Consider the following 26,543-nt stretch of genomic DNA (forward strand, 5'->3'; position numbering starts at 1 on the left):
TCTAGATGCTCAGCTTCAGGTAAAGTAAGTGCCCAAATAAACCGTTGTTTGTGATACACAATAAGTATTTAAAAAATGAGTGTATCTTTGTGTTAATGATTCAGAAATGTAATCAAATGGCTAGCAGGACAGTCTTTTTACAGCAAAACCGTGATATACAGTGTCAGATTTAATTATTAATATCGACGGTTGTACTGAGCAGTCAGGACAAGAGGCTTACAACCTCAGTGACAAGCCATTCTGACCCTTAAGGGACAATGATATGATTTTCTTTCTTTTCTTTTTTTTTTACGACAACACACAATAGCTCTGTCTTTGCTTTAGAATCTCTGCTGCAACATCTTTCTGGAGATGGAAGATGAATCTACAGAAGTAATCAGGCCTAAAGATGAATTCCACTCTCACAGGGATATACAGTAGAGGCACCTGCCTATATGCCTGATTGACAGTGAGCTGGAAGAGAGGAACTTCGGAGGTGGGGATAATCGTGTGAGGCAGTGGAGGAATGAGCGCACAGACAGACGCTGGAGATAGTGAATGTTGTGTTTGACAAAAATGGGGGGGGTGGGGGGGGATTCTTGGATGAGTTAATCTGCTGAGGAGCAGATTTGGCTACCCAAAGTAAATCACAAATTCAGCACTCCAGTATACATGCACATAAATATACATACACAAAAATCACAAGGTGAATACTCGGGCAAGTCTACACTACTGTATATCGAATGTGCCCGGCGAGCCTGCTTCTACATCAAACATATATGATGTACTCTTTTAATTGCTTTTTGTCACCTTCCCTTTTTGTCACAAACACAGTTTGGGTGACCATAGAATAGTGTTGGCCATTTGAGAGATATGGGTCAATAAAGCACAAGGGACGTTTTAACTTGAAAGGAAATTGATTTTGAGGCAGGCTAAATGTGCAGTGACCTTCACAAAAACATGTAGACACTTCTCTTGAGATTTTATAGGACTTGAGAAACATTTACTCTCTGGGTTATTTCAAATAAGTGCTGCTGCAGCCCATCAATATTACGGACTCGGTGACTACGTTTACATGCAGTCAATATTCGGGTTTAAGGTCAGAATTACGATTTCTGAAACGAAGTAACATGTTTACATGCGTGGCGGACAGAGTTACTCTCGTTTACATGGTCATTTGTGCTCGATTGGAATATCCCGTTTGGACCGCGATGCGTGGATAATGTAATTACGTGAATAATGTGAATAACGTGAATAACGTAACTACGTGAATAACGTGAATAACGTAATTACGTGAATAACGTAATTTCCGCTTTTAACTTACTGCGTTCAATAAAATACATTATATTCATGTCACTCACCACGCTAAATAAAGAAATGGGTTTCCTCCTCGCTCCAGATGTGTGGTTCTTTGCTGCGATGGTCATGTTTGTATACACCAACTTGAATACTTCCAGTGGGTTACACGTCAGAAGTACGGCCTATATATTGTATAATAGGCACAAACTGTGGCATTTTCACTGTAGAGACACAAAATAATGAGAAAATGTCACGGGGAAATCAACGTATTCAAGCGAGGCTCCTTTAGCGGGTAGGACGGAGCTGCACATACAAGTCGTTACCACATAGACCAAGATTCCTTGCGAATCAAATCAGCGAATAAAAAGAAAATACTATCTATCTATCTATCTATCTATCTATCTATCTATCTATCTATCTATCTATCTATCTATCTATCTATCTATCTAGGGTACACTTCATGTTCAGAGAAAACAACCCGAGCCAAGACGGCTTCTTTTTCTTCTTCTTTATGTGACATAAAATCTCCGCAGCAACAGTTGTAGAACTTGATGAGGGGTTCTAGCATGGCCAAGGTTAGGCCGAAGGTGTTTATGAAACATTGCAGGGTTTTTGTTCTGAGATTTTACACCGGCTATAGTGCAGGTTCTGTGCTCTAAGTTATCCTCAGTTTGAACGGGAGGTTTTGCGAGATTTCCCGTCTAACCAGGAAACATTCACGAATGAAATCGGTTTGCGTATGATGTGCCGTGTGGCTGCACACCACACACTGTACGTTCAAAACTGTTACTATTGAAACTGTTGATTTTTTTTTCTCATCACGTGTGGGGTCTCTCACAGCCCAAATGCGATCTGTATCTGAATTTTTTTTATGTCAATTCTGGCTCAATTCCGACTTTTTCAAATCTGATTTGGGTCACTTTTATATATGTTCCTAGATCAGTTGGTATCTTGGTTGGTAATTTTTGCAATGCAACCTCATGGCCAGGTCGCATATATCCAACCTTTACATCATTAAAAGTAAAAAGTAACCCTACTCGGGAGACTGTGTGAATCTGCAAAGCTGTTTTGAGTAACAGTTGTGACTTTATATCTGACTTTAATTTAATCCTGCTTGAAACATGAAGCATAAGGTTGACATTGTAAGTAAAGTAATTTAGCCACACAGACGGGTTCTTTTATTACACACGGCAATGACGTGACGTCATCTTTAGAAGACGTCTCCATGAAATGAGGAGACTGAAAGGCTCGTGTCATTTTCCCAAAATATTATTTCTGCCTCTCCTATATCGCCCCTCTGTAGATATGAGATGATAAAAAGATGAGCCCCGATGACGAACTTCTAAAAGTCCGTGGCCCTGACATGTTGGCCCATATGTATTTACTTCACTAAATACAACGTTGTGAATGACGTCGTAGCTTCTTCTGCACATGCGGCAGGTTACTTTGGGAACACTTTGGTTTACACAGCAAACAAACTGAGGTAGCGATTAATATGTAATGTGAAAGATTACACACATACAAAAAAAGGGGTTTGACAACAAAAAAATTAATTTCCAAATACCGCACTAAAACCGTCAGTGTAAACCTAGCCTAAGAATCATGGGAAATAGTCCTACTATCCACTGCGGTCACTCCTTGCTGGTTGCTGTATATTTCCAATGTTTCAGTGCAGGACCAGTGCGAGATAAAAGGCATGGTTTTTAATTTTGAAAGCCTGGTTACCCTAATCAAACTGCTGTGCAAAAAATAAACAAATCAGACTTCACGGACATCCCAGTCTGTTGGCAAACACTATGTGGTTGTGTACTGTATGTTCTTGTTATAAATGTTTGTGCTCTGGTTTGCTGACCCACAAACTGGTGCCTTGTTGACCTGCATTACTCATGCTTGTGCAGCTGGGCAGCTCAACAGTTCCTTTGCTGTCGCTCAGTCCCTTTGCTGTCTAGCCGTTATTTCTCTACTGCTTAATGGTTAACTGCTACATGGTTACCTATCCCAGCTGACTGAGAGGAGGTGCAACTGTAAACAGAACCCCAGTCAGTGAAAATCAGGCCTAAATAAGGGCTTTATAAGGGGTGTGATGTTGATTAATGTATCATGTCCTCGATTAGTGTAAGTACAGATGTCAGTACTTTTGCCGTCTCTGTCCTTTTGTCTTTCATGACTCCCCCCTGACTTTATCTTCTCTCTGTCCTCATTTTCAGTGACTTTCCCTGCAAGTATGGAGTCAGTCAGGCAACGACTGAGCTTATTAAAGCTCTTGATTAAATTAGCTCATAGAACTCCTTGCAGCTGCAGCAGGAATGGTTTGTGGTGACAATGACATTAACACATACACTCTCACATCTAAATTGATCCACCACCATGATTTCCCAGGGCAAATATTTGATTTGTGATGGCTTTCTTGGAGCTGCCAACGCTAATACCAGCGATGTATACAGTGACACATGAGCCAGCCATGAACTTTAACCTTCTGTGTATGTAAGAAGAAACGCTTTTCAAGTCAGATTCCGGAGTTGTTGTATAATTGTAATTCTAAATATTTCATGCCATAATTGGGCACATGGCTTCACTCACTGTTTGTTAGCAATGTGTGAAAACATCCGCCACAGATCACCAAGGAGCAAAATGAACAATTGGCAGGTTGAGGTCCTGTTTATCATTGATTTTGCTTTGACTACCCCTGTAAGCATTTCTGAGCTCATTTGCAGTGGCCCCATTTGCCACACGGAACTATTTATATGATTGATTAGGACGTAGATGCTTGTTTGAGGCAGAATTTCCAGACAGATGTTGCACTAAACTACTTTATAATGAGGCAGTAAAACATAATAATCAACTTCCACTATCATAAAAGAAAAATCTTTTGAGCAGTAACATAAATATAAATCTCTATTATGAAAACATCATGTCACTATTGGGTCAGAACTAAATAAACAGATACTTAGATTCTTAATCACTAAAACAACAGATTAAAGCACTAAATGTCTTGGCTTGGTTACATGTTGTTCAGGATGGGTCAGCTATTACTTATTGTTGGTAATTACTGTATGCACTGATTCCGATATGATGGTGTCGCCTCTAAGCACTAACAAAGCATCCAATCTCATTGCTGTGATGACATTATTATATCGCTCACAGCTGCTAGGAGAATTATTTGTGTGGTGTCTGGGGATTCATATGATGTATTAACCAGAATTAAGTATTCACATTGGATTTGTAATTGTAATTAGCATTTGCAGTTCAAATTTATTTGGCACTTATTCAAAACTCCAAGGTTCCTATAAACTGTTTGATTTCTCTTTAAAATAATGACAAATGTGTCAATGCCTTACATGACATGACAATGGAGCCTCTAAAGTCGTAAACAATCCATAACGGGACCTCTAATTTCTTCGGATTTTAATATTAAAAACGAGTCCATTAAGCGGTTAATAATTTCATGCCGAATTCATGTTATTTTATGTGGTCTTTAACAAGTTAATAGGGATGATTACTGTGTTTTTATTGTATTTTTAATGATAAAAGTCATGCTTGACAGTTGTAAATTGAGTTGATACAAAAGTACCCAAAATACTAATACAGACTATTGTAAAACATTATCCTCACTGGGATGACAAAAAGTCTCAAGCCTCACTATTAAATAGTGCAAATGATTTTTGGCCTAATTTAAAATTCACTTCTCTGACACAATGTGACATGGTAGCACAAATTCCCCCTTTGTCATTCCCTCTGTGTGTCGGTACTGTGAAAGAATTGATGCAAAAGCCTCTGCCTGGTTATATTGTATTGTCTGATGTCCTCTGCGGTTTCACAGGTATTCACAATATTTCCATTTTCCCGTTGGGGATTAATCGCGATGCAGGCCGTTATAATTTGTTCCCTGAAATTTGACATGTCTGTGTGCGGCGATGCTCAATGGTCTGGAACTGCACAAGTATCGACTCTATCAATCAGTATTACCACAGTAACATTGTAAGAGCTCTGCTTCCCCTGCGGCTAGTGGAGGGGCAAGGCAATTATGCAGGCAGCATATGAAAACGAACACCTGAATTGCGCTAAAAGGGCAGTGAGGACCAAAACATGTTTTTTTCCCTCAGCACTTAATGTTTCCGGCTTTGTGGTTATACATGCTGTATGTCTGCTTGATAACTGGCATTAGGCGACTGACTGTGCCCTCTGTATAAGTACAGTCACTGTGGGCCTATAGTGCTGAAAGGGCCAAACATCGAGGTTGACTATTTGTGAATGATTTGCATAATTTGGATAATTGCGTTGCATAATTTGAAAAGCCTTAAAAGTAGTTGTATCCTTTAAGGGAGCATGTCTAAAGTCTCCCAAGGAAAAGCCTATGATTCAAACCATCTGTACATTTATTACCCTCTATCAATTCCATGCAATAGATTTCTACTAGTTTCACTACCATTTTGATTGCAGTGATACATTGTAGTAGGAACATGAAGACCTCAGAGTTGAAGGTGGTTGCTCACTGAACAGTAAAATGTACATATAATGTGCCTTGTTTAAAATAGTTTAAGTCAAAGCAGGAGCTGTATTAAAATAATCACCTGGTGATCTCATTTGGAATTCATTTTGTGCTTTGCTCATCACTGTGCACAGTATATTTGTTAATTTTCTTTCATTGCAAACGTTAAAGAAAATCCAGAGCATATAACATTTTTCTTTTTTAATTATCCAAATAGAATCTTGTTTGGCTTATTAAAAGATGTCAAATATATGACGTGACACGACTTATTTGTAAAGGTAAAATGACATGACACCAATTGCCGTTTTTGTGTTATTGATTTAGAAATGGAAAAAGAAAGTACTGAAATTATACACCTTCAGAAATGAGAACCTTGTGTTTGTATGCCATATGGAAATTGTGAATGATGATGAAAAATATATTCAATTAAGTGGCACATTGTAAAAGATGAATAGCTCCTTGCTTTGTTTAAAACACAAACTTTCTAATTACCTCATGACTCTTCACAGTTATCCAATCTTCCTAAACTTCTAAAAGACAGCCTTCCTCTCTGGAAAAAATATCTGAATCAATTATAGGAATGCCTAATTACTGTAAGCCACATGTCAATAACTCATGCCAATTAAGGTGCTGAGCAGAAATCAGACATCCACCGAGCCCGGGCCAGTCGAGTTCTTATTGATTTTGTGCTAATGTAGGGCATTTGTCCAAAGCTGGTGTACGTCAACAGTGTCTGTCAGTCAGGCAGCGAGTGTACGAGTATGCAGAGAACGCAACAAGCCAAAAGTGTTGAATAATTGCACCCGGCTGATACCCCACAAAGCCCGAGCAAAGAATTTTAAATAGATAACAGCATAATTGGCCTTCTATAGCATCACTGGTTTCAATTTCAGAAAATGTATCAAACCTGTAGCGTTTTCCTTATCCTCAATACTGTGTCTGGGTGAGCTGATTTTTTGTGAGAGGCGGTCGTATCGTCGACTGGTCACCAGCCAATTACAGGACATTTTCTTTAGGCCAAAGAGTAAGACACAAACATTCTGTCACAAAAACACTTGAACTACTTCTAACAATAAGAATTGTGATATTTTTTAATCATTCATAGGTTAAAAAAGAAATACAGGTACAACACGATACAAATGTGGTATTGCAGAGATAAACACAGATACACTAAATCCAAAAAGCAATTCGCATGTCATAATCTGTGAATACAAACAGGAGATTAGGTCTGACAGCGTATACACGTGAGGGAATAAATGGCCATATAAGCGGAAAGCAAACACAGGTGTATTTTAGTAGTTGGCTCAAGCAGCTGAGTGGCTAACAAGCCGATAAGAAGGTTGCTAGTTTAATACCTATCCCTTCCAGCAAGATTGTTCATGAAGAGTTGGTTGGTTATCATCAACATCGCCGTCATTATCCTCAAACTTCTGTTGGTGTGAGTGGATGAATGAGGCAATAAGGTCTGGATTATCAAGTCATTTCAATTTGTGACGTATCATTTTCTTTTGCTCATCCTGTTCAAGGTGAGTTGTAGTATGACATGGTGAGAAAGCTGGACTAGAGGGAGAAGACTCACACAAGTACTGAGAGAACATGCAAACTCTAAACAGAAAAGCCAGAGGCAAGATTCAAAGCCAGAGTCTTTGATTTGACTGGGACTGGTTGTAATTTTTGCTACGGAATATCACTGTCCTGACACGACAACAATTTTCAGTGTACTGTAACTTTAACACGCACCTTACGTGTAACCTCAGAAAATCATCAGTGACATTTACTTTATTCCCTGGAGAATTTGAGTAGAATACCCCGAACATCACATGCAGTCCTCGGATACTGAGCTGCTTAAAGGTCCTGTTGAATAAATAGCCAGCAAACCTTCAACAGTCAACTTCAATTATGAGAGTGAGTCTTCCGACTCTTGTTTTTCCTTCCGCAGGAAAGTAATCTCCTACAAACCTTTTCTCCACAAGGTCAAAACCGGCATGACTACCTGCTGTGATTTTTCTGACCTAAGAATAAAAGCGTTAAACCACCATTTCTGAAAATTTGAGCTGTCTTCCCAGTTCGCCTTACAGCTGTCAGTCCTGGGCTGATGCCATAAGCCCTCCTGGTGAGTTTGTGTGCTTCTCTGTGACCTTGAAAAGGTAATGAAGCGCTTTACTGGATGTTACTGCCTACTCCGAGATATCACTGTTCTAATGGTTTCCGCCGTACATGATCAAGGTGCCACCTCTCCTCTCTCTGAGTTTTCAGGCAGAATATGTTTGCATGTGCGTTAAATTTTCTTACAGGCTTTGACCTTGCCCAGAAGACAGATTTTACCACTGCCATGCTACATGTGCTCTGTCATTGCCCACATGAGCATTGAAGACCCCAGCGGAAAGATGGAGTGCCCAGCTGGAGCACTCTCCAGCACCACTTACAAGGACCCCAAAAAGGTGGGTACTCTGAACTGCTAGTTGGTGCATAGGCACAAATAACAGTTAGGACCCATACCCCACCTGAAGGTGGATGGGACTACCCTCTCATGGACCGGGGTGAACCCCAAAGGAAAGACATCGTGTTGAGAGACAAAAGTATGGTCACACCTGCTTGCCGCCCATGACCTTGAGCGACTCCTGCTTGCCGCCCATGACCTTGAGCGACTCCAGATCGGAAGAGAGACTCTTGCGGGTGGGAGATTTCTTACAGGCGCTTAAAGCACCTCGTCTGTCTCCACTCATTTGTCAGCAAAAGGGCGTCGTCAGTGACGAATTGATAGACGGAAGTCAGTATTGAATCTGGAGAGTTGCGAGACTCAGATTCGTCAAAAAATGCTGCGTTGAATTAGGGGCCAGGACAGCTTTTACCGTGGTGACATCACAGCTTCGCTGCGAGCATGAGCTGTCCATGGTGTTTCAACAAATACACTACTCACAAAAAGTTAGGGATGCTTTCAGGTGAAATTTCAGGATGAACCTAAAATTCATTCAAACATTTACAGGTGAGCTTAATGTGACCTTCTCTAAGCTTTTGAATGCACATGTCCAGGAGCTTAACGGCAAAATTCACAAACAACAATGCTCCAGCTCATCGATGTGGCAGCATCTGGGAACGGCTGTTGGAAACTCCATCCATCCATCCATCCATTTTCTTGGCCGCTTTTCCTCACAAGGGTCGCGGGGGTGCTGGAGCCTATCCCAGCTGGCTTCGGGCAGGAGGCAGGGTACACCCTGAACTGGTTGCCAGCCAATCGCAGGGCTGTTGGAAACTGGTGTGCCTCAAATGGAATAGCCTGCACTTTCTCCGGGCCTGAATCCTATTGAAAACTTGTGGGATCAGCTGAGTAGCCGTGTAGAGGCTGGAAACTCTGCACTCCAGAACCTCAATGACCTGAGGGCTTCCCTTCAAGAAGAGGGGGATGCCATGCCTCAGCAGACCGTGAGTCGACTTGTGAACAACTTGGAATTGATGTTCAAGGACACAAGACGAGTTCTTGAGATGTTAACATTTCTTGTTGTGGTGTATTCACCGTTGTTTACCTCACAGTTCCAGTACTCTATTTCTTGACTGTAAGGCGAGTCAGTGGACTTGAGAAGGTCTTTGAAGTATTCTCGTCACAACACGCTCCCACCTTACATGCTCGTACCCATCATTGCCTGAAGAAGCCGGAGGCCAATATCAAATATATAAATGATAATAATGTATACATATTTAATTTATGAAATCCTATTATCTGTCATTCGAGAGATTTGCTAAGAATTTTCACAGCAAAATTGTTAGAGTAACGCTGAGCATGTTAAATCTAACACTAGAAAAGTGTTTATAAGTGTCCACACCAATGAGTGTAAATGTTACACTTCTCAAAGTGTTACTTTTTTCACTATTAACCAGTGTTACTCCAACACTGTATAGTGATAAACACTTATGAGTATATTACACTAGTGTCAGTCTTAAAAATGTAACTACACTTTACTCTGGTAAATAGTACTTCATTCATATAGTGTTTTTCATCCTTACAAGGCCCTCAAAGTGTTATACATTTTGACTACTGATAAAACGGCATCAGGGGAAACCGGTAGTTCAGTATCTTGCTCAGAGATACTTTCACATAGTTACACGGGCCTGGGATGGAACCCACGCTCTCAGAGTTGGGAGACGACCACTACGCCCCTGAGCCACGCCGCCCCAACAACAACAACTGGCTGTATCGCTATTGAAATGCGCGCTGGAAAATTGGAAAGATTCTCCTTTACCGGAAATTAGGGTGTGGTCAATTTAACACTCAAGGTAGTGCTATTCAGGTTACACCCAACATCCACCCCAACACTCAGGGAAATTTACTCTGAAAGCGTAATGTTTTATCCTAATAGTGTTAAAATAACACTGCTTACTGCATATTTGATCTAACACTGGAAATTTTACACTGACGGATTGCTGTGTAACCGTGACCCTGAGCAGCTTAAACTGTAGTAAATACATGAGGAGTGTGTGCCAAGGCTTTAGTCTATTTCGTGTCATTGTTTCCATCATCACCTCAAACCCGTTTGTTTTCTTCCAATTTGTTTCTTTTTTTCTCTCCTAGCCTGTCTGATCCACAGCTTTGTCCTGTGATGCACACAATGTGACAGCATGGGTGTAGTGGCTCAATTAAAAGGAATAACATGCTTGTGAGTTGCTCTTCCCCCCCACTAGAGTGAAACCACAGGAAGGATTTTGACGGATTGGCCTCATTATTTGCTTCACACAGACTTCTATTAAAAACCTCAGACAGACACTCACCTTATGATCTGTGACGAAGATATCGTTTGGTGCGTTCCTTTCAGTCGACAAGCAATTGCCAGTATTCTACCTCCAGAAAACTTTGCCATCATTACTACTGCTATTCTAAGGGCTATTTGCATTAATCAGGCTTGTGGTTGCACTCAGAAATAAACACTATGAAACCAGGATGTTTACATATGCATTAGGCAAGCTTCTTGCTCTCAAAGAACAAAGCAAAACTCTCTTTTTTAGTAACCATCCCGCCACTATTCATTAAATAAAAAAATATATGTACTGTACTTGCCGCTTTGCTACTGCACAATAATCCAAGAGGCCAGAGTTTTAGTTTTTCCTCATCTGGAAACACTAGATATTGAAGTACACAATTTTAATATTTTTCTCCTACAAGTGTTTTCACACCTTCATTTCGTTATGCAAGTAACATTCTAAATCAAGAAATCATTGTATTTTTCTCCAACAATGCAGCCAGAGCTCTATAGCTCTCATTTTGTTTAAGTCAGAATTTAAAACCAAAACATGACACCGCAGTGCAGTTTGCAGTCAATCCCATTGGGTTTTGTCTCATTTTTCCCATGTGTACAAAAGCGTGGGGTCATGTACCTTTTCTTTGGGAGGTAATTGGCTGTAGCTGTCTGTAAATACATGCTTTAACTCATAACCCCTCCCTTATCAGCAGCACAGCAGTCCTGCTCGCTGCAAAGGGGAAGTGAGCGTGCAGAGCAAAAGTCAGAATTTTCATATATTGTACTTAAAAAGGACTAGTTTAAAGTGTGGAATCTTGCAAAGTTAAATCAATTCCTCCAGGGAATAACCCCCACCCAAAGTCTAAACAACATCTATTTGCAATTCAAATGTTTCCAGAAATCTGAACATTTTCATTCAGCAGGCTTTTAATTTATTTAACCCAAATCATAGCAATATTTACTTTGACAATTCTTGTTATTGTTTTTTTTTTTATTAGTGTCTTTAATTGCACTTTAATCATGCAACTATTTTCAAACCCTGGACCACAAGTAGTTTAAAGGTTTTTAACCCTAAACAAACTCTGTGCTGCATTAATCAGCCATGAGTGCAGGAAATGAATGTACTGTTTGTTCATATACATCTATGCCAGCAACGTATACAGTGATAAACAGAATAATTAAATGCTCTCCCACAATTAAACTGTGTATCCACCTGTTGCCATTCTGAGAACATTATAAGTCTTCCTGCAGTATGTCATCTTTATCAGTCATTTCAGCATATAGGCTATTTTTTGTGACATTTAGATTTTTCTAATGTAAAGGTTAACAAAGGTCAGTAATGTAATACTTTAAACTTCCTTTTAATTCCTTGCTCTAATAGGACACATGGAAATATTTTTATAGTAGTTTAAACTCTTAACAGCACAAGTTCCCTTTTAAAGACTGCCATTATTCGATAGCGTTCCAATTCTGAGTCTGAGTTTGAGATTTTGAATTCAGGCATTTAAGCTCCCTTCGGAGGGAAACAGTAAAATAATTGTGATTTTGAGGTCTGCATGATGAATGTGAGCTCCTTATGATAACACTAAAGATTTTTGCTGTTTTTTCCCCTTCCTGGGCGTACACTTTTTTTCCTTTTTTTTTTTGTTGCAGCGCGCCAAAACGCCGAAGACATTCTCCATCACTACAACAGCATCCAAGCACAAGAAAGCATCAGCAGATCGAGGGAGAGCAGTCGAGAGGAAGGTACCTCCTCTCGCCATTGCCATCACCACCACCAGCACCTTCATCATCATCATCTTCATCCTCCTCCTCGTCGTCTCTCTTTGAATCCATGTCGGTGAAGATGATGTTGCGCTAACGAGCAACGGGAGGAGAGCTGAAGCACGGGAGGTATTTTGAAGTTGAATAGCGGAGGAGACGTATGTATGTTCGGATTTCGACTCTTTTCCCTTCGCCAATGCAAAAGGAAATATGCAGCGAAGCTTCAGCATCCTCTACACCAGTTTACTGGGGATGTGCTTGGCTTCAAGCGCAAGTTTCCCAAGTAACATCAATATAGGTAAGAATGGCGCGCGCGCACCCGTCCAACAATCCCTTTGTCTCCTCCTAAAATGATTGCTCCATCGCGTTCTCCCGGTGTGGCTCTTTTTACAATTTCACATGACAATGATTTGTGTTTGATGCTCAACAGGAGGATTGTTCCCCACCGAGTCCCATGAATATGAAGTGTTTCGCTTCGCCCTTTCGCACCACCAGGACATCCCCAAACTGGTGCCGCAGGTCGATATGGTCAAGATGGGAAATAGTTTTTCCATGACATATGCCTGTGAGTATTCATGCGTCGTTGTTTGTGCTTTGTCTCCTAAACAATTGTCTTTTAAAGGCCGTGTGAGTGTCAGTGAGCGGCTCGTAACTGTTGCGTGCACGGGGGACTTATTTTCTCAACCTCTTGCTGCGTGAACGCGGCGCGCTTTTTGCGCTCCAGGGAGGCCAACCTCTGCAGAGGAACCGGATTCTTGCATGTTGTACATTTTTATGTCTCAATGATTACATTTTTATGAGCCTCAAACTGAAGTAGAAGCAAAGAGTCAAAGCTAAAGTGGATAAAAAACAAGATTGTTGTTTAAAAATGTACCTGCATGATATAATCCAAATGCAAGAATCAACTTTTTCTCGCCTGATTTCAAAGAGAGAAAATCAAACATTCTGAGAGATTTTAACTTTGGTCGGAAATGATGCAGAATTATTCCGGTTCCATTTTTATCGAGATAATAGCAGGCCAATCAGAGCAGTGGGGATTCTATTCTCCAGTGGCTGATAATATGTGTCATAATGCCAGTCAGAGAACAAGTGCATGCCTCACAGATACAAAGGAAACGTCACGCTAAATTGTTTCTTCTTTGTTACCCTGCACTTAACCGGCCTTTGTGTTCTGACAAGATTGGTTGGTCTCTGAGGCTTTTTGACAAGAGTATCAAATTATGTCCCACACTGTAATTGCAGTATGAGAACTATTACGCATATTTTTGTCCATCAAGCAGGTTCATTTAGATCAGAATATTACAGTTTGGAAACCAGGATCCTGCACTAATTTCTATGTATTGGTTGCCTAACGAGCAATATTATCTTGACAATGATAAATTGTTTTCATTGAATCGACAACTGTGTAAGCTGCGTGACATCATAGCATTGCAATACAGTGTCACTGAGGAATTCAACAAAAAAAGTGAAAACAGTGCCCAAAAATTATGTTTGGAGGATTTATTACAAAGAAGAAAGCAACAAAACAACACACACAAAAGGCACCCCATTATATGATTTCAATCTCAGAGTGGAATGAAATTTGAACATGAAGGTCATGGAGCAGAGGACTACCCACAAATATGCTCACAGATCAAACACAGTAAATGTCTGTATAAGACTTAAGTCAAATTTTGGACAAGGACGCATTGTTCACTTCAGCTCGCCATGTGAGTGGTCCGGAATGCTAAACCCTGATCTGCTTTGTCTTTCAAGTGCAGGGTGAAACTTAATGCATCTATCAGAATGGTGCTTTTTTAGTCTAGCGGATTTAATTTCCTCAGGTCACTGATGGCGTAGTGGTACATATGCCTGACTTTTGTGCGGTTCAGTTCCACTCAGTGACGATGTGAATGTGATTGTGTGTCTATATGCGCTTTGTGATGGACAAGCGGCCAATCCACGGTGCCTTCCTTGATAGGCTCCAGCTCCCTGTTATCCTGATAAGTGCTAAGGATATGCGCTAAATAAAATAGATGGCTATTTTGTTTCTCTTGTCACACAGAAGTGAGATTCAAGTGGCTGCAGTGTCTTGCTCCATCCTATCATTGCACCATACTGCTGTGGTTGATATCCCACCGGGTGGCTGTAGATGTGTATCCTACTGTTTTGTACACTTTTTTTCATGCCTCTCAAAACTTGAACCATACCCTTGTGGAAACAGTTGGTTAAATTCCTAAATGCGTGTAATTAAATCCCAAAGACCAAATTTTGGAGCGTTTCAATTAGAGCTCTCAAAATTAATAGATTAATTGACAAGTAAACGATTATTAAATTGATCGACAACTATTTTAATAATTGAGTAATCGTTTGGATCCATTTTTTTAAAACCGTCCAAATCCTCTGATTTCAGCATATCAGCAGTAATTGTTCACTGATTTCTGTAGTCCTTCATGAAAGAAGGCTGATCAAAATAAGACATTTGCAAACATCTGTTTTTACTTTGGAAAACAATGACAATGCCGGTAACATAGCGCAACATCACCCCCCCCCCCCCCAACTCTTTTTTTTAAATCGCTATACACTCTAAAAACAGTTGGGTCAAAAATAACCCAACTATGGGTCAAAAACGATCCTCTACTTTGAGTCAAGAAATGGGTCTTTTTGTGTAAAACAACTCATAAATATTGGTCAGTTCCTTTACTTGGGTCAAAAAATTGTGCCATTTTGCACAAAACAACCCAGAAAGTTAGGTCAAATTGACCCATGAAGTGGATAAGTCCATTTTTTATCCATAATTGGATTACTTTTGACCCAACTGTTTTTAGAGTGTACGGGAACAAAGCACGAAATAAACACAATTTACCGGTTAATAAACAGTAATCAGGGAAAAATATGCTTTTATAATACATTTTAATGCAAAATTAAAATGAATCCGATTAGTCAATCAATAAATTGAATGATCAATAGATTTATTGATTTTAAAAATATTCGATAGTGACAGCTATATTTCAAGGAAGCTATTTATTTTATTGATTTATCCATGAGCACGGCACAACAAGCCATCTTTCCTGCTTCAATCCTTTGTGCACTGGCATCACATCTAACACATTTTCTTTACGGTGTCACGCTTCACTCCGTGACTATAGGCTTGACTTTGCTAAGTGTGTCACAGAAAGCAAAATTGACATCTCTTCCTGTCTCAAAGAGCTTTTCTGCATGCGTTAGAGTCAAAAGAGAAAAGCAACCTGTTCTCGGGTTCCTGTTTAGTATGCCCAAGTAGATGAGCGTGTGCGTTTGCATCTGGATGGCCATTCTGACGTCTGTTGTCGGATGTGGTGAGTGAGTGACAGTTCACAGTGGGAAAGTGCCCGCGGGCTCTCAGGGTGCATGAGCATAAAAAGCATTGGGTGAATGAGCCCTTGTGCGCAGGGCATGAATAGCGCTCCGGATGAGGGTGATGCTCATCAGCTGGCTCTTATGACTCGCCACTTCCTCGAGAGGCCATCAGTCCCGTTGCAAACGTACACACACGCGCAACCACTGGCACCTGTCGTAAAGAACAGGGCCTTGAGTTGATCTTTACCATATCACTTTTGGAAAGCTTTTATTGGGTTCTTCTTTGGTACAGTAAAAAAAAAAAAAAATGTTTTTAAATAATAATTTAAAAAATAATAATTATATATATATATATATATATATATATATATATATATATATATATATATATATATACCACATTATACTGATTTGTCATTATAACTATGTGTGTCAAAATTTGTGCGTTAATTATGCATATATTTGTGGGAACTGGGGTCAAGTTGTATTTTACAATTTTAAAAATATGCAGAATTTCACAAGTTACTTCAGGTTAAAGATTAAAAAGCTCTTAATATGAAAATAAAAATGCACTGAGCTGTCACCAACGTTGTACAAATGCAATCATACCATCTAATGGCAGAAAAATGACCTAGACACAAATCCACTTTTTTTTACAGTACAGTACATATTTTTTATTTTAACAAAATTTTATGAATTATTATGAAATTACTGTATGACTAAAAAAATGCAGCCATATTCTGTTAGTTAAATATTTGTATCCACTTGTATGTTAACAAGAGTATGAAAACTAAAATGAAAAATATTTGATTGTACATTTTACTGTACATTTAGAACAGATATAAAAGTTGTGATTAATCGTGAGTTAGCGATTGAAGTCATGCGATTAATTACGATTAAAAAATGTAATCGCCTGACACCCCTAGCAATAACATACATAGATTGTCAGTCCATAACACACACACAAACCAACAATTAATTATTTGCTTACATGTATGAAAAAAATGACAATCTGTTAGATAAAGTTGACACATAATCGCCATCATTCTGGTCGTTTTAACACTCCTTTTCTATGTGAAGAATGCATAAGGCAACAAGAGGTCTTCAGTCTAGACTCTAGACAAAGACATGAGAAAGAGATTCTTATGTAATAAGGAACTGGTTTATACCACATGGTTTTATTTGAACTACATCCACCTTCAAGAGAAGCATGGGATTCCTCTTTTTTTGCCGCTTACTTGCTCCCGACGACACTTGAAGTCACTCTTTGCTCCGCAAGTGCCGACCAGCCGCATGCTTCCGATTGGTCAGAGATATCAATTGCTGTCCCCCATGGAGGATGAGGCCCTATGCACAGAGTGTGCCTCCTAGTTGTGTTGCACTGTATTATATGTACTGTTAGGTCAGGTTGTGTCAGGTCCACTGGGAGCAAATCGGGGTTCAGTGTCTTGCTCCAGTTGTGAGATGAAAACTCTACCACTGAGCCATGCCACCTCACCATTAGGTCTCTTATCCGTAAGCATGACTGCAGTGGCAATTTTAAATTTTATATTTTAAAAATCTTGTCATGGCTCTCTACGTTACTTATTTTTTTCAAATTCAAGAGTGGTGAACAAAATGAACCGGGAGACTTTTTATCGAATCTGGCTCTCTTCACCTTGAATTCAGAAAGTGGTGTGTTCTTATATTTCCCATCTCCATGCGTTGCTCAATTTGGCATTGCAAATCATGCAGTTTGCTGACTATTTATAGAGCACTTTAAAACAATACAGTATAAACAGCAGAGGCCCCAGAATTTAACCCTGTGGAACACCATAGGTCCCGTTATACATATTGCACATATCCTCTTTTTTTTTTTTTGTTCAACATTGTGAAGGAATTACAATAATAAAGAAATCATATGACGTACCATCACAGAAGTCACAAGTCGACTTCTGAGCGCACCAAAGTCTTTGCAGCACAGATAGACCAAGCAACGTAGCGTGATCACCTGCAACCAATAATAGCCAAGTGGGATGTATGATCTCGAATCCTATGAGTCAGGTGTGTGTCTTGACGTCCACCAAACCTATGAATCTGACTCACCGAACCCCTGGGGTTTGATCAAACACAGGCTAAGAACCACTGTTTGTTTGTGTATTTTTTCATTTACTGTTGTGTTTTGCACTTCAGGCCTACCATGCTTATTACCTGCTTTGTCAAACATCTTTAAGGTTTTGTTAGTTGCATTACAAATTTTGATTGGGATCTTGGGCCCATAGTTAACCCAAGGTCCTAGAGATTGGAAAGCATTCGTGCTTCTGGTCTTCATTTTTATCCATAAAATTCCTAAATTGATTGCGTCAGTTTAACAAATAAATTAAAACAATTCTAAGGAACTTTCAGTTTACGTTGATTGTAGCGGCACCACATGGACAAATGCAGTAATGTTACGCCTAAAGGAAGACCACATTTACCATGAGGACAAGCGCATTGCCTCGCTCACACCAGCAAGTGAAATGCGGGCCAATGTTGATCCTTGACTGTCCTTTTATCCGGGCATCTTCCCTTTTTCTTTTTTGTCTCCTCAGATAAAACGTTTCAGTTGTTATGCAGCTTCTTCCAGGAAGGCAGTAATCGTACGTCGACAGTCAAATTGACTTCTGTCTTTGTAACGAATCGGTAAAGGAGTAAGTGACGTATGCCATAAAGCAGTCAGCACTTTTGTTTTTTTTTGTGTGGTACGATTGGCATCCTACTCAAAGTTGCTTAGTGCCGGTAAAAATGATACAGACCCCCTCAGGCCATGGCAAAAGTACCATTCAACTAGTTTTAAGTCCATGTTTCATCAGAAAAGTTATGAAAATATTTTGAAAAGTTCCTTTGTGCTACTTTAACCAGACTAAATCTTTTTTAGGTTAAGATTAATTTAGGACTTAACTGTAAATAATTGATGCACAGATCTCAAAATCAAATAAACATTTACCTTAGCAGACCGTACCTTGGTGAGCTGAATGCAATCAGACCATGATGATAAGCACATGATTCATTTTATTGCCTGTCTGTGTATTTATTTGGAAACAAAAAATGGCAACACCACTGCTACTGTGAGGTATCAGAATGGAGCTAACTTGGATTTCACTCTCCGCTTCTACCAAGTTATAAAGTCACACCTGTAGTTTCTCAGTTTGTCCACACATGTCAGTTTACTGGAAGGCTTATTGCATAGATGCTACTTCAGTGCTTCAAAATAACTGCCAGGGTTGCTGCATGTACATGCAGAATATTAGTCACTGTTCCCCTCAGTTAGATATCACATTACCATAATCTGCTATTGACTTGGTTTATAATAAGGACGAACTGAGTCGCAAGCTTCAAATCCTCTGCAGGCTCATGCTTTCATGATCGACTTTTCTCTTTGATATCAGTGTGTGTGTGTGTGAGTGGGGGTAGTAGGGATTTACAGCAGTCTTCAGCTATTTTAGGTAATAAGCCCTGCTTTTAAATGACAGAATTTAGCACCAGGTGCCAGGCTATTTAAAACGTTCATCTAGCTTCAATGTTACTAATGTGACTTTGATTTTGTGTCTAGTTCAGTCATTGTGGAAATAAACCTTTTGTTAGGACTAATTAGTGTTCATGGAAAAGACCATTTGTATTGTAGCCGTGATGCAGCAAGGGAGCAGTGCTTCATTTGGTCTCTGAGGCCAGCTCAAAGGCTACTGGAAAAGGATCTACAAGGCAGCCATGATCAATGAGGCCTGCTCAGCCAATCAATGCAGAATAACGGGTAGGGCGAGGGTATAATATGCCCCTTTTGGAAGACTTCTATAGAGTATTTTGGCAAGATTGAATGTATACAGGTCTTTGTCAAGGAGAGATTTTGCTAGCAGAGGTTAAGAAGTCATGTCGAGAGGGGGTCGACCACAGATAAAAATCATGTCAGTGGCACTTTTTTGTCTTTCAAGCACAAAAGTGACAAGTAGTACCGTTATACAAGGTAGCCTCCTTACTTAAATCACCACTAGCAAAACATTTTACGAATCAGTCATACAAATCCTGGGGAAAATACTGAATAATCATCACAGTTTGCAATTAAAAATTCACATTTTGGCCTCATCAAAGCACATTCAATAGCAAAACTGTGAATCACAGATTTGTATTTTTTCTGATAACTAAGCCACAGCTAAGCTAACTTAAGATAGAGGTGATCGTGAAGCATTGTTGAGTTATGTACTGTATTTAACAAAAAAAAAGGTGAAGTAACTGAAAACATGTTTTACATTATAGATTCTTCAAAATAGCCATCCTTTGCAACGGTTACTTTTTTGCATACTCTTGACATTCTTACCTCTGGGAACTCCTTAACTCTTTGACTGCCAGACGTTTTCAGAAACGGGATGTCGCCAGTGCCAGCCGATTTAAGCATTTTGACTGATCTTTCAAGGTCCACAGAAAATGTTGTGTTTGGACTATGGAAACACACATAATACCAAATGAAAGATTGAACTCTCATCTTTCATCAGAAAAAAAAGTTTGTTTCTACCTTATTCCGTTCTTCAGTAATCAACAATAGAAAATGGTTAGTTTCACCCAAATGCTCTGTTTTGAAACAAAATACGGAGAAATCAAGCTTTTTGTGAAACGCTATTATTTCATGCACTCTAGTTAATTTGACACCTTTTTTTTCCCATGAATGATGCCACAAACACCTAAACAGTGCTTTACTTCTGTAAAACACTACCACCAACAATGAAAAAGTTTTTTTTGATAGCAAAATACGTTTATTTACATTCAACAGTGTAACAATTTGACAAAACAATTTCGCAAACTATTTACAAATGTGTACAACTGTGGTACTATTTACAATTATGTGGATGTTTCAAATACAGTTTTTCTTTTTGTAACACTGCCCTGCGTGCAAGGAGAGGGAGCAGGATTTGCACAACAGATACGTTTCACTTCGATTGTCCGTTTCGCGTGCAGACGTTACACTTTCTTGACGGCCTTTTTTTCCGGGGAATAGCAAGTAGCAGACTGTACCCACTCCTCCGATGAATATGCATTGGACTCGGGGCACTCTTCGTCGTCCGATTGAACGTCCGCCTGAGCGTGCTCGGTTGTGCTCCGCGTTTTCCGGTGTTAGCATCACTAGCCCGTGAACCTTTATGACGTCGTCATAGCCGCCGCGTCAGCGCTTCCAACTTCGGCGTCAACCTCGGAGTCACCATCATCATCATCGATGATGATCATCGTCGTCGTCAATGTGCTCTTTAGCGTTGGTCGATGCCTTTCGTCTTTGAAAAAAATTCCCAAGTGTGAGCTGCTTGCAACCGCCATTGTTCGCTTTAGCTCCGCCTCACGTCTTCTACTGCCGCGTCAACGCTTCCAACCTCGGAGTCACCATCATCATCATCGATGATGATCATCGTCGTCATCAATGTGCTCTTTAGCGTTGGTCGATGCCTTTCGTCTTTGAAAGAAATTCCCAAGTGTGAGCTGCTTGCAACCGCCATTGTTCGCTTTAGCTCCGCCTCACGTCTTCTACTGCCGCGTCAACGCTTCCAACCTCGGAGTCACCATCATCATCATCGATGATGATCATCGTCGTCATCAATGTGCTCTTTAGCGTTGGTCGATGCCTTTCGTCTTTGAAAGAAATTCCCAAGTGTGAGCTGCTTGCAACCGCCATTGTTCGCTTCCTCAGCCATCTAGCTCCGCCTCACGTCTTCTACTGCCGCGTCAACGCTTCCAACCTCGGAGTCACCATCATCATCATCGATGATGATCATCGTCGTCATCAATGTGCTCTTTAGCGTTGGTCGATGCTTTTCGTCTTTGAAAAAAAATGCTCGAGCGTGAGCTGCTTGCAAACCGGTCGCCATGTTCTCTTCCCTTCCCCAGCCAGTCCTCTCTAGCTCCGCCTCACGTCTTCTACTGACGCCTACCCAATCTTGTCAAAAGAGAGTCATCGCTGCCCTCTAGGGGCCAAAAATAGTCATTAGGCTCACTAGATCTGCTTGAAACTTTCACCACAGCTGGGCAAGGCTTTACTCCACCCGTTTCAAAAAAAAAAAAAAAATGGGTGGACGTCTTTTAACGTCTTTGGCGCTCCTCCGTAGGTTTTTGCAGAACGTCATTTAATGTCTTTGGCATTAAAAGAGTTAAAGACTGTTGGAAAACCCTTTCAGGTGACCACCTTTTGAAGCGAGTTTGAATGAGTGAAAAATGTGGCTATTTATTTATGTATTTATTTTATTATTTTCACCTTTTTCTTGTTAAGTACATAACTCCAAATGTGTTCATTAGTTGTCATAGTTTTCATAGTTTTGATGCCTTCAGTGAGAATCTACAATGTACATAGTCACAAAAATAAAGCATGCATTGAATGAGAAGGTGGGTTCAAACCTTTGGCCTGTACTGTATATGGAAAAGAAGAAAGCAATTGTTCATTCATTTGTTTTCATATTTTTATTGTTTAATAAAACCTTTGCTTCAGTTCACTGGGATCAACTAGTAAAAAATTGCTGCGGAAAATCTGAAAGTTGACCCTCAAATGAAGTCAATTATTCATAAAACTGCTCCTCGAAGACAAAAAAAAAGACCAAAAAAAGTTAATTCAAGCCTTGATAATCGTGAGCTCATTCTGTATTTAATAAGGTTACCTGTTTACACTGCCGATGTTTCACTCATGCGCGGAGCTTTGCTTCATTTTCTGCACACAGATGTCTCCATGCGACGCTAGCATTGCGCTTTATTTAAAGGGAATGAGAAGAGCTGCTAGGATTGGCGGTGAATGTTAAGTTTGGCTGTGCTCACACTCACAACAACGCAAAGGACCCTTTTTGAATATGCATGCTTGCACGCACATGGAAAGTTGCCAACATCCGGCCTAACACGAAACCATGCAGGTTAACGGCTCTCGCCATGCCGGACTTGCAGCGGTCACTACAAACAGTACAGTGTGATGTATTTAGTGATTGACATGAAACTGCACCTTATTCACCAGCGGTTAATATGAACAAATGTGTTTTTCATAAAAGAATCAGGGCCACAATTTTTTCATTTGAGCTAAAAACAAATCTTGTGAGTTCACAACATGACATGCACTACATGCACCGTGTCTCACCATATGTGGCCCCCGTCCTGCCCTGACCTCAAACCTGTTCACAACCTTTGGAGCATCCTCAAGCAGAGCTTGATGAGGGTGGGGTAGGCAGTTCGCATCCAAACATTCCCTTTGGGAGGTTATTCTTATATCCTGCAAATACATTCAAAAAGAGACTCACTGGTTAAATGGATGCAAGACTTGCGAAAGTTTGATCAAAATAGCTTTTGATTTCAGCAATACAATCTCCTAATGCTGCAAATTCAAAGGACCATGTTCAGTTTTTCTACAACCTATAAAATGTCTTGGAACACTGCTATGCATCATGATTTGGAATAGTGCAATTTAACAAAAACTGTGTTTTTATTTTTGAGAAAAACACTGTTATCATTGGGAGCTTTGTTTGAAAACATTTATAAAGATAGATATCTAAAAGTTGACGACTAGTTATAAATATTAGACCAAAAAAATCATTTGCATAAAAATTTGGAACACTGTGTATTGTTAAGCAACATAGTTGGCGTGAGTAATTGGTTAACTGCCTGTCTTCTTTAATTCTGTTGTGGTAAAAATGTTAGATGGTGTAATTTGCATTATTATTATTATTATTATTATTATTTAATTTTTTTCTTAATATTATTCTTAAGGGATTTGAACAGTTTCCATGCTCCATGCAACAAAATAAATAAATAAATAATAATAATAATAACTGGCAAGGCTTTTGGACTCTCAAAGTGAACATATTGACAGTGCAGCCATTGTCGTCATCATTTTTGTTTGTTATGACTGAACCATTGCAGTTGTAGCTCATCAAGCCGCAAACTATCAATTAGAAAGCTAAAACAGCAATATGAATATGTTTATAACCGGGACCGAAAGGTTCAGCTTCAGGCTTTTCAAGTACTTGCCTTTGCTTTGGTCGTGTGCATTTTTCAGTCTGACACAAAATCAGGTCATTTCAATGTGGCACAAAATAAATAAAGTAATAAATAACATTTATAAAAGTACAATACTATTGAACTGATTGCAAAATTCTTCAGAAATGAAAGATTTTTTTTTTTACCCAACAGTAATTTCTTCATCATGTGGATTTGCGCTGACTGCTGAACTAAAATGATCTGTATGAGCGTGTGAGTAAAGAATATACCAGCCACAAACGTGCACACAAAAACAATAGCTGGCAAGAGATTGGGCAGATGTGTTTAATGTATTATTCAGTTCAACACATCCAAAGCAAACACTCAATGGAATAATGAATTTTAAATATTCAATAATAACCCCTGGAAAAGTAGCTCTATTAACAACTGTTATGCATAATTCTCCTCTTGGGGGAAAGGGAAAAAGACATGATGATCTCTCTTAAACCTTTATTTGGGCGTTTTCATCTATGTACCTTATTTTCCCCACCTTTAGGGTTCAAACCAAGCACTTGGATACACTGCAACTGTTGAGAAGAAGGTTAAGCTTCTTCTTTTTCCTCTCTGTCTCTCTCGGCCTGGTGGCTGCTGTGGGAGAGCCTTGGGGTGATGTACTACATTGTGTTGCTTGTCTGTCAGATAGCGAGGTGCAGCTTAGGTGACTGACATTCGCAGTCCTTTAATGATTAGAGGGATTACATGGATGTAATATTGAAAAAGAATAGCAGGTCAGTGTTCCTACATGATGATTATTTGTTGAGGAGAAAACAAAGAATTGAGGGTGAAATGAAAAAACAAGACGCTGACAAGCGCTCTCTCAGGAGCGAGATTCTGGCAGGTGCTGGTTTGATGAATGAGTAGCCAACATCGGGGATAGTGAATGGCCCATAGCAATCAATGTAGATCGGCCAAAAGTGCTCCCCAAGCAGCAGAGTGATGGAGCGCGGAGCAGGCAGAGGACGCAGATTGTTTCTGTGTGCTGTGTCCACTTGTGTTGCTTTACACAAGAAAGGCAGAGGAATTCGCACATGGGGCACAATGCGGGAGGAAAGTCATGCTTAGGAGGGAAAAAAACTACCCCACCTGTCATTTTATTGCCTTTCTGAAATTGCCATTGTCACATACAGTACAAGTAAAACAGTGCAGTGGAGAATTGCATAACCTCCCTAAACCTTTGCTTCGAATGCAGTGATTCTTAACTTGGGTTCGATCGAACTCCAGGGATTCAGTGAGTCAATCACAAAGGTTCGGCGGAGGTCAAGACATAATAAGATTTGGGATGATACACCGTGTTTGACTATCATTGGCTGCATGTGATTACGCTACATTGCTAGGCCTATCTGAGCTGTAGGGAATTTGGTAGTCAGTCGTCGACTTGTGGCTGTTGTGATCGTACATCGTATGATGTATTTTTGTAATCCCTTCATAATAATGATGTTAAGCAAAAAAAAAGAAAGTGGTCGTACAAATATGTACATTACAATATACATTTAAACATATAGTGTTCCACAGGGTTAAATTCTGGAGCATGTTCTGTTTTCATTGTATCTGCTGCCCCTGGGTTCCATCATAACAAAACAGCGGCAGTGTTTTAAAGTGCTCTATAAATATAGAGTTGAGTTGAGTGATGGCAGTCAGCGTCTTAATTGCATGATTTGCCATTTTTGCAATGCCGACATAAGCAATTCTAGTCTAGCACAACTCGCTATCTTGCAAAACTAAAGGAAAATTTGCTTAAAATGGATGAAGATGGGAAATACAAGAACACATCGCTATCTGAATTCAAGGTGAACAGAGCCAGATTGGATCAAAAGGCCACTTTCCCTGTTCATTTTGTTCACCAGTAAACCCTGTGATTCTTGAATGTATTTTTATATCCTATTTTATTTTTCAATAAAGAAGTGGTGAGTGCGCATAGGAAACTGCTGGGATTCAGTACCTCCAACAAGGTTAAGAACCACTAAACTTAAAAATACAAGTTGAGGCTCTAAATTCAACTCTATTTAATTCCAGGGTGTTGTATGCAGGGATGGGATTTAGATTTAATAAGAACTACTAGTAATAGGTTTTAGGTGAACTAATTAATACACACTCACACGCACGCACACACGGACATGCACATACACGTACTCACCCACACACAAAATAAAAATTAATAAAAAATATATATATAAAAAAAAAAAAGAGAGAGAGCAATGATGATGACATGTCAAATCGGTAAAATTACCGAATGAACAATACTGAGCAAAAAAAAAAAAAAGAACTACTAGTACCAGTACTACTACTACTACTACTACTACTACTATTAATAATAATAATGATAATAATAATAATAATAATAGTGATTGAACTGAGCTTGCAGAGTTGCTTCACAATTATTAATCCATTTAATTTAATACATTTTCTACAGAATTGGTTATACGGGTAATTTAATGGTGAATTAATAATTCCACATAATAAATATTGGAAATGTATCCATCTTTTTCCCCACCAACTTTTGACAACTGATATTTTTTTTAAATAATTGTTGTTGATTGTAAAATGTAAAATAGATACAGTAAAATAAATTGATTACTTTTCACTTTTAATGTTGTTTTCTTACAAACCCAAAAACCAATGACAATGACAATGTTTTTCTATGAAAAACTGTGAAATGGGGAAAAATCCAAAATATGAAAACATATTGGGGGAAAAATCTGCACATATGCGGTGGTCTACTGTGCTTTTAAGTTGTAATATCACCATTCACCACTTGATGGCAGACACGTCTCAGTTGCGCTCACACTTGGCCGTATACTGCCCCATACTCCCACATGAGTAGGCCTAATAACTTTTTGCAGATTTGGAATGATATGCAGAACAAAAATAGTAGACCAATTCAATAATATAAACATTTTTAGCACATTGATTTCTGTGAGAAAAAAAAATACAAAATGAGTTCTTTCACTTAATGTTGGTTT

The 26,543-nt window shown here is 39.5% G+C and overlaps 1 protein-coding gene across 6 annotated transcripts in view; it reads left to right on the plus strand.

The window, feature by feature from the left end:
* The first annotated feature begins 12,179 nt into the window (after window positions 1–12,179).
* The window catches only part of gria1a (glutamate receptor, ionotropic, AMPA 1a), a 93,225-nt gene continuing 78,861 nt past the window's right edge, over window positions 12,180–26,543 (plus strand). For 4 of the 6 annotated variants that reach the window (XR_013295481.1, XM_077577310.1, XM_077577312.1 and 1 more), the window contains exons 1-2: window positions 12,180–12,559; window positions 12,692–12,826. Coding sequence is in view for 5 of the 6 variants with exons in the window: in XM_077577310.1 (XP_077433436.1) it covers window positions 12,472–12,559; window positions 12,692–12,826 (223 nt within the window). In the remaining variant the exon portion in view is untranslated. The remainder of the gene's footprint in view (window positions 12,560–12,691; window positions 12,827–26,543) is intronic. The other 2 variants (XM_077577309.1, XM_077577311.1) reach the window with 1 other exon arrangement.

Source organism: Vanacampus margaritifer, chromosome 10, assembly GCF_051991255.1.
Source record: "Vanacampus margaritifer isolate UIUO_Vmar chromosome 10, RoL_Vmar_1.0, whole genome shotgun sequence".
Lineage (NCBI taxonomy): Eukaryota > Metazoa > Chordata > Actinopteri > Syngnathiformes > Syngnathidae > Vanacampus > Vanacampus margaritifer.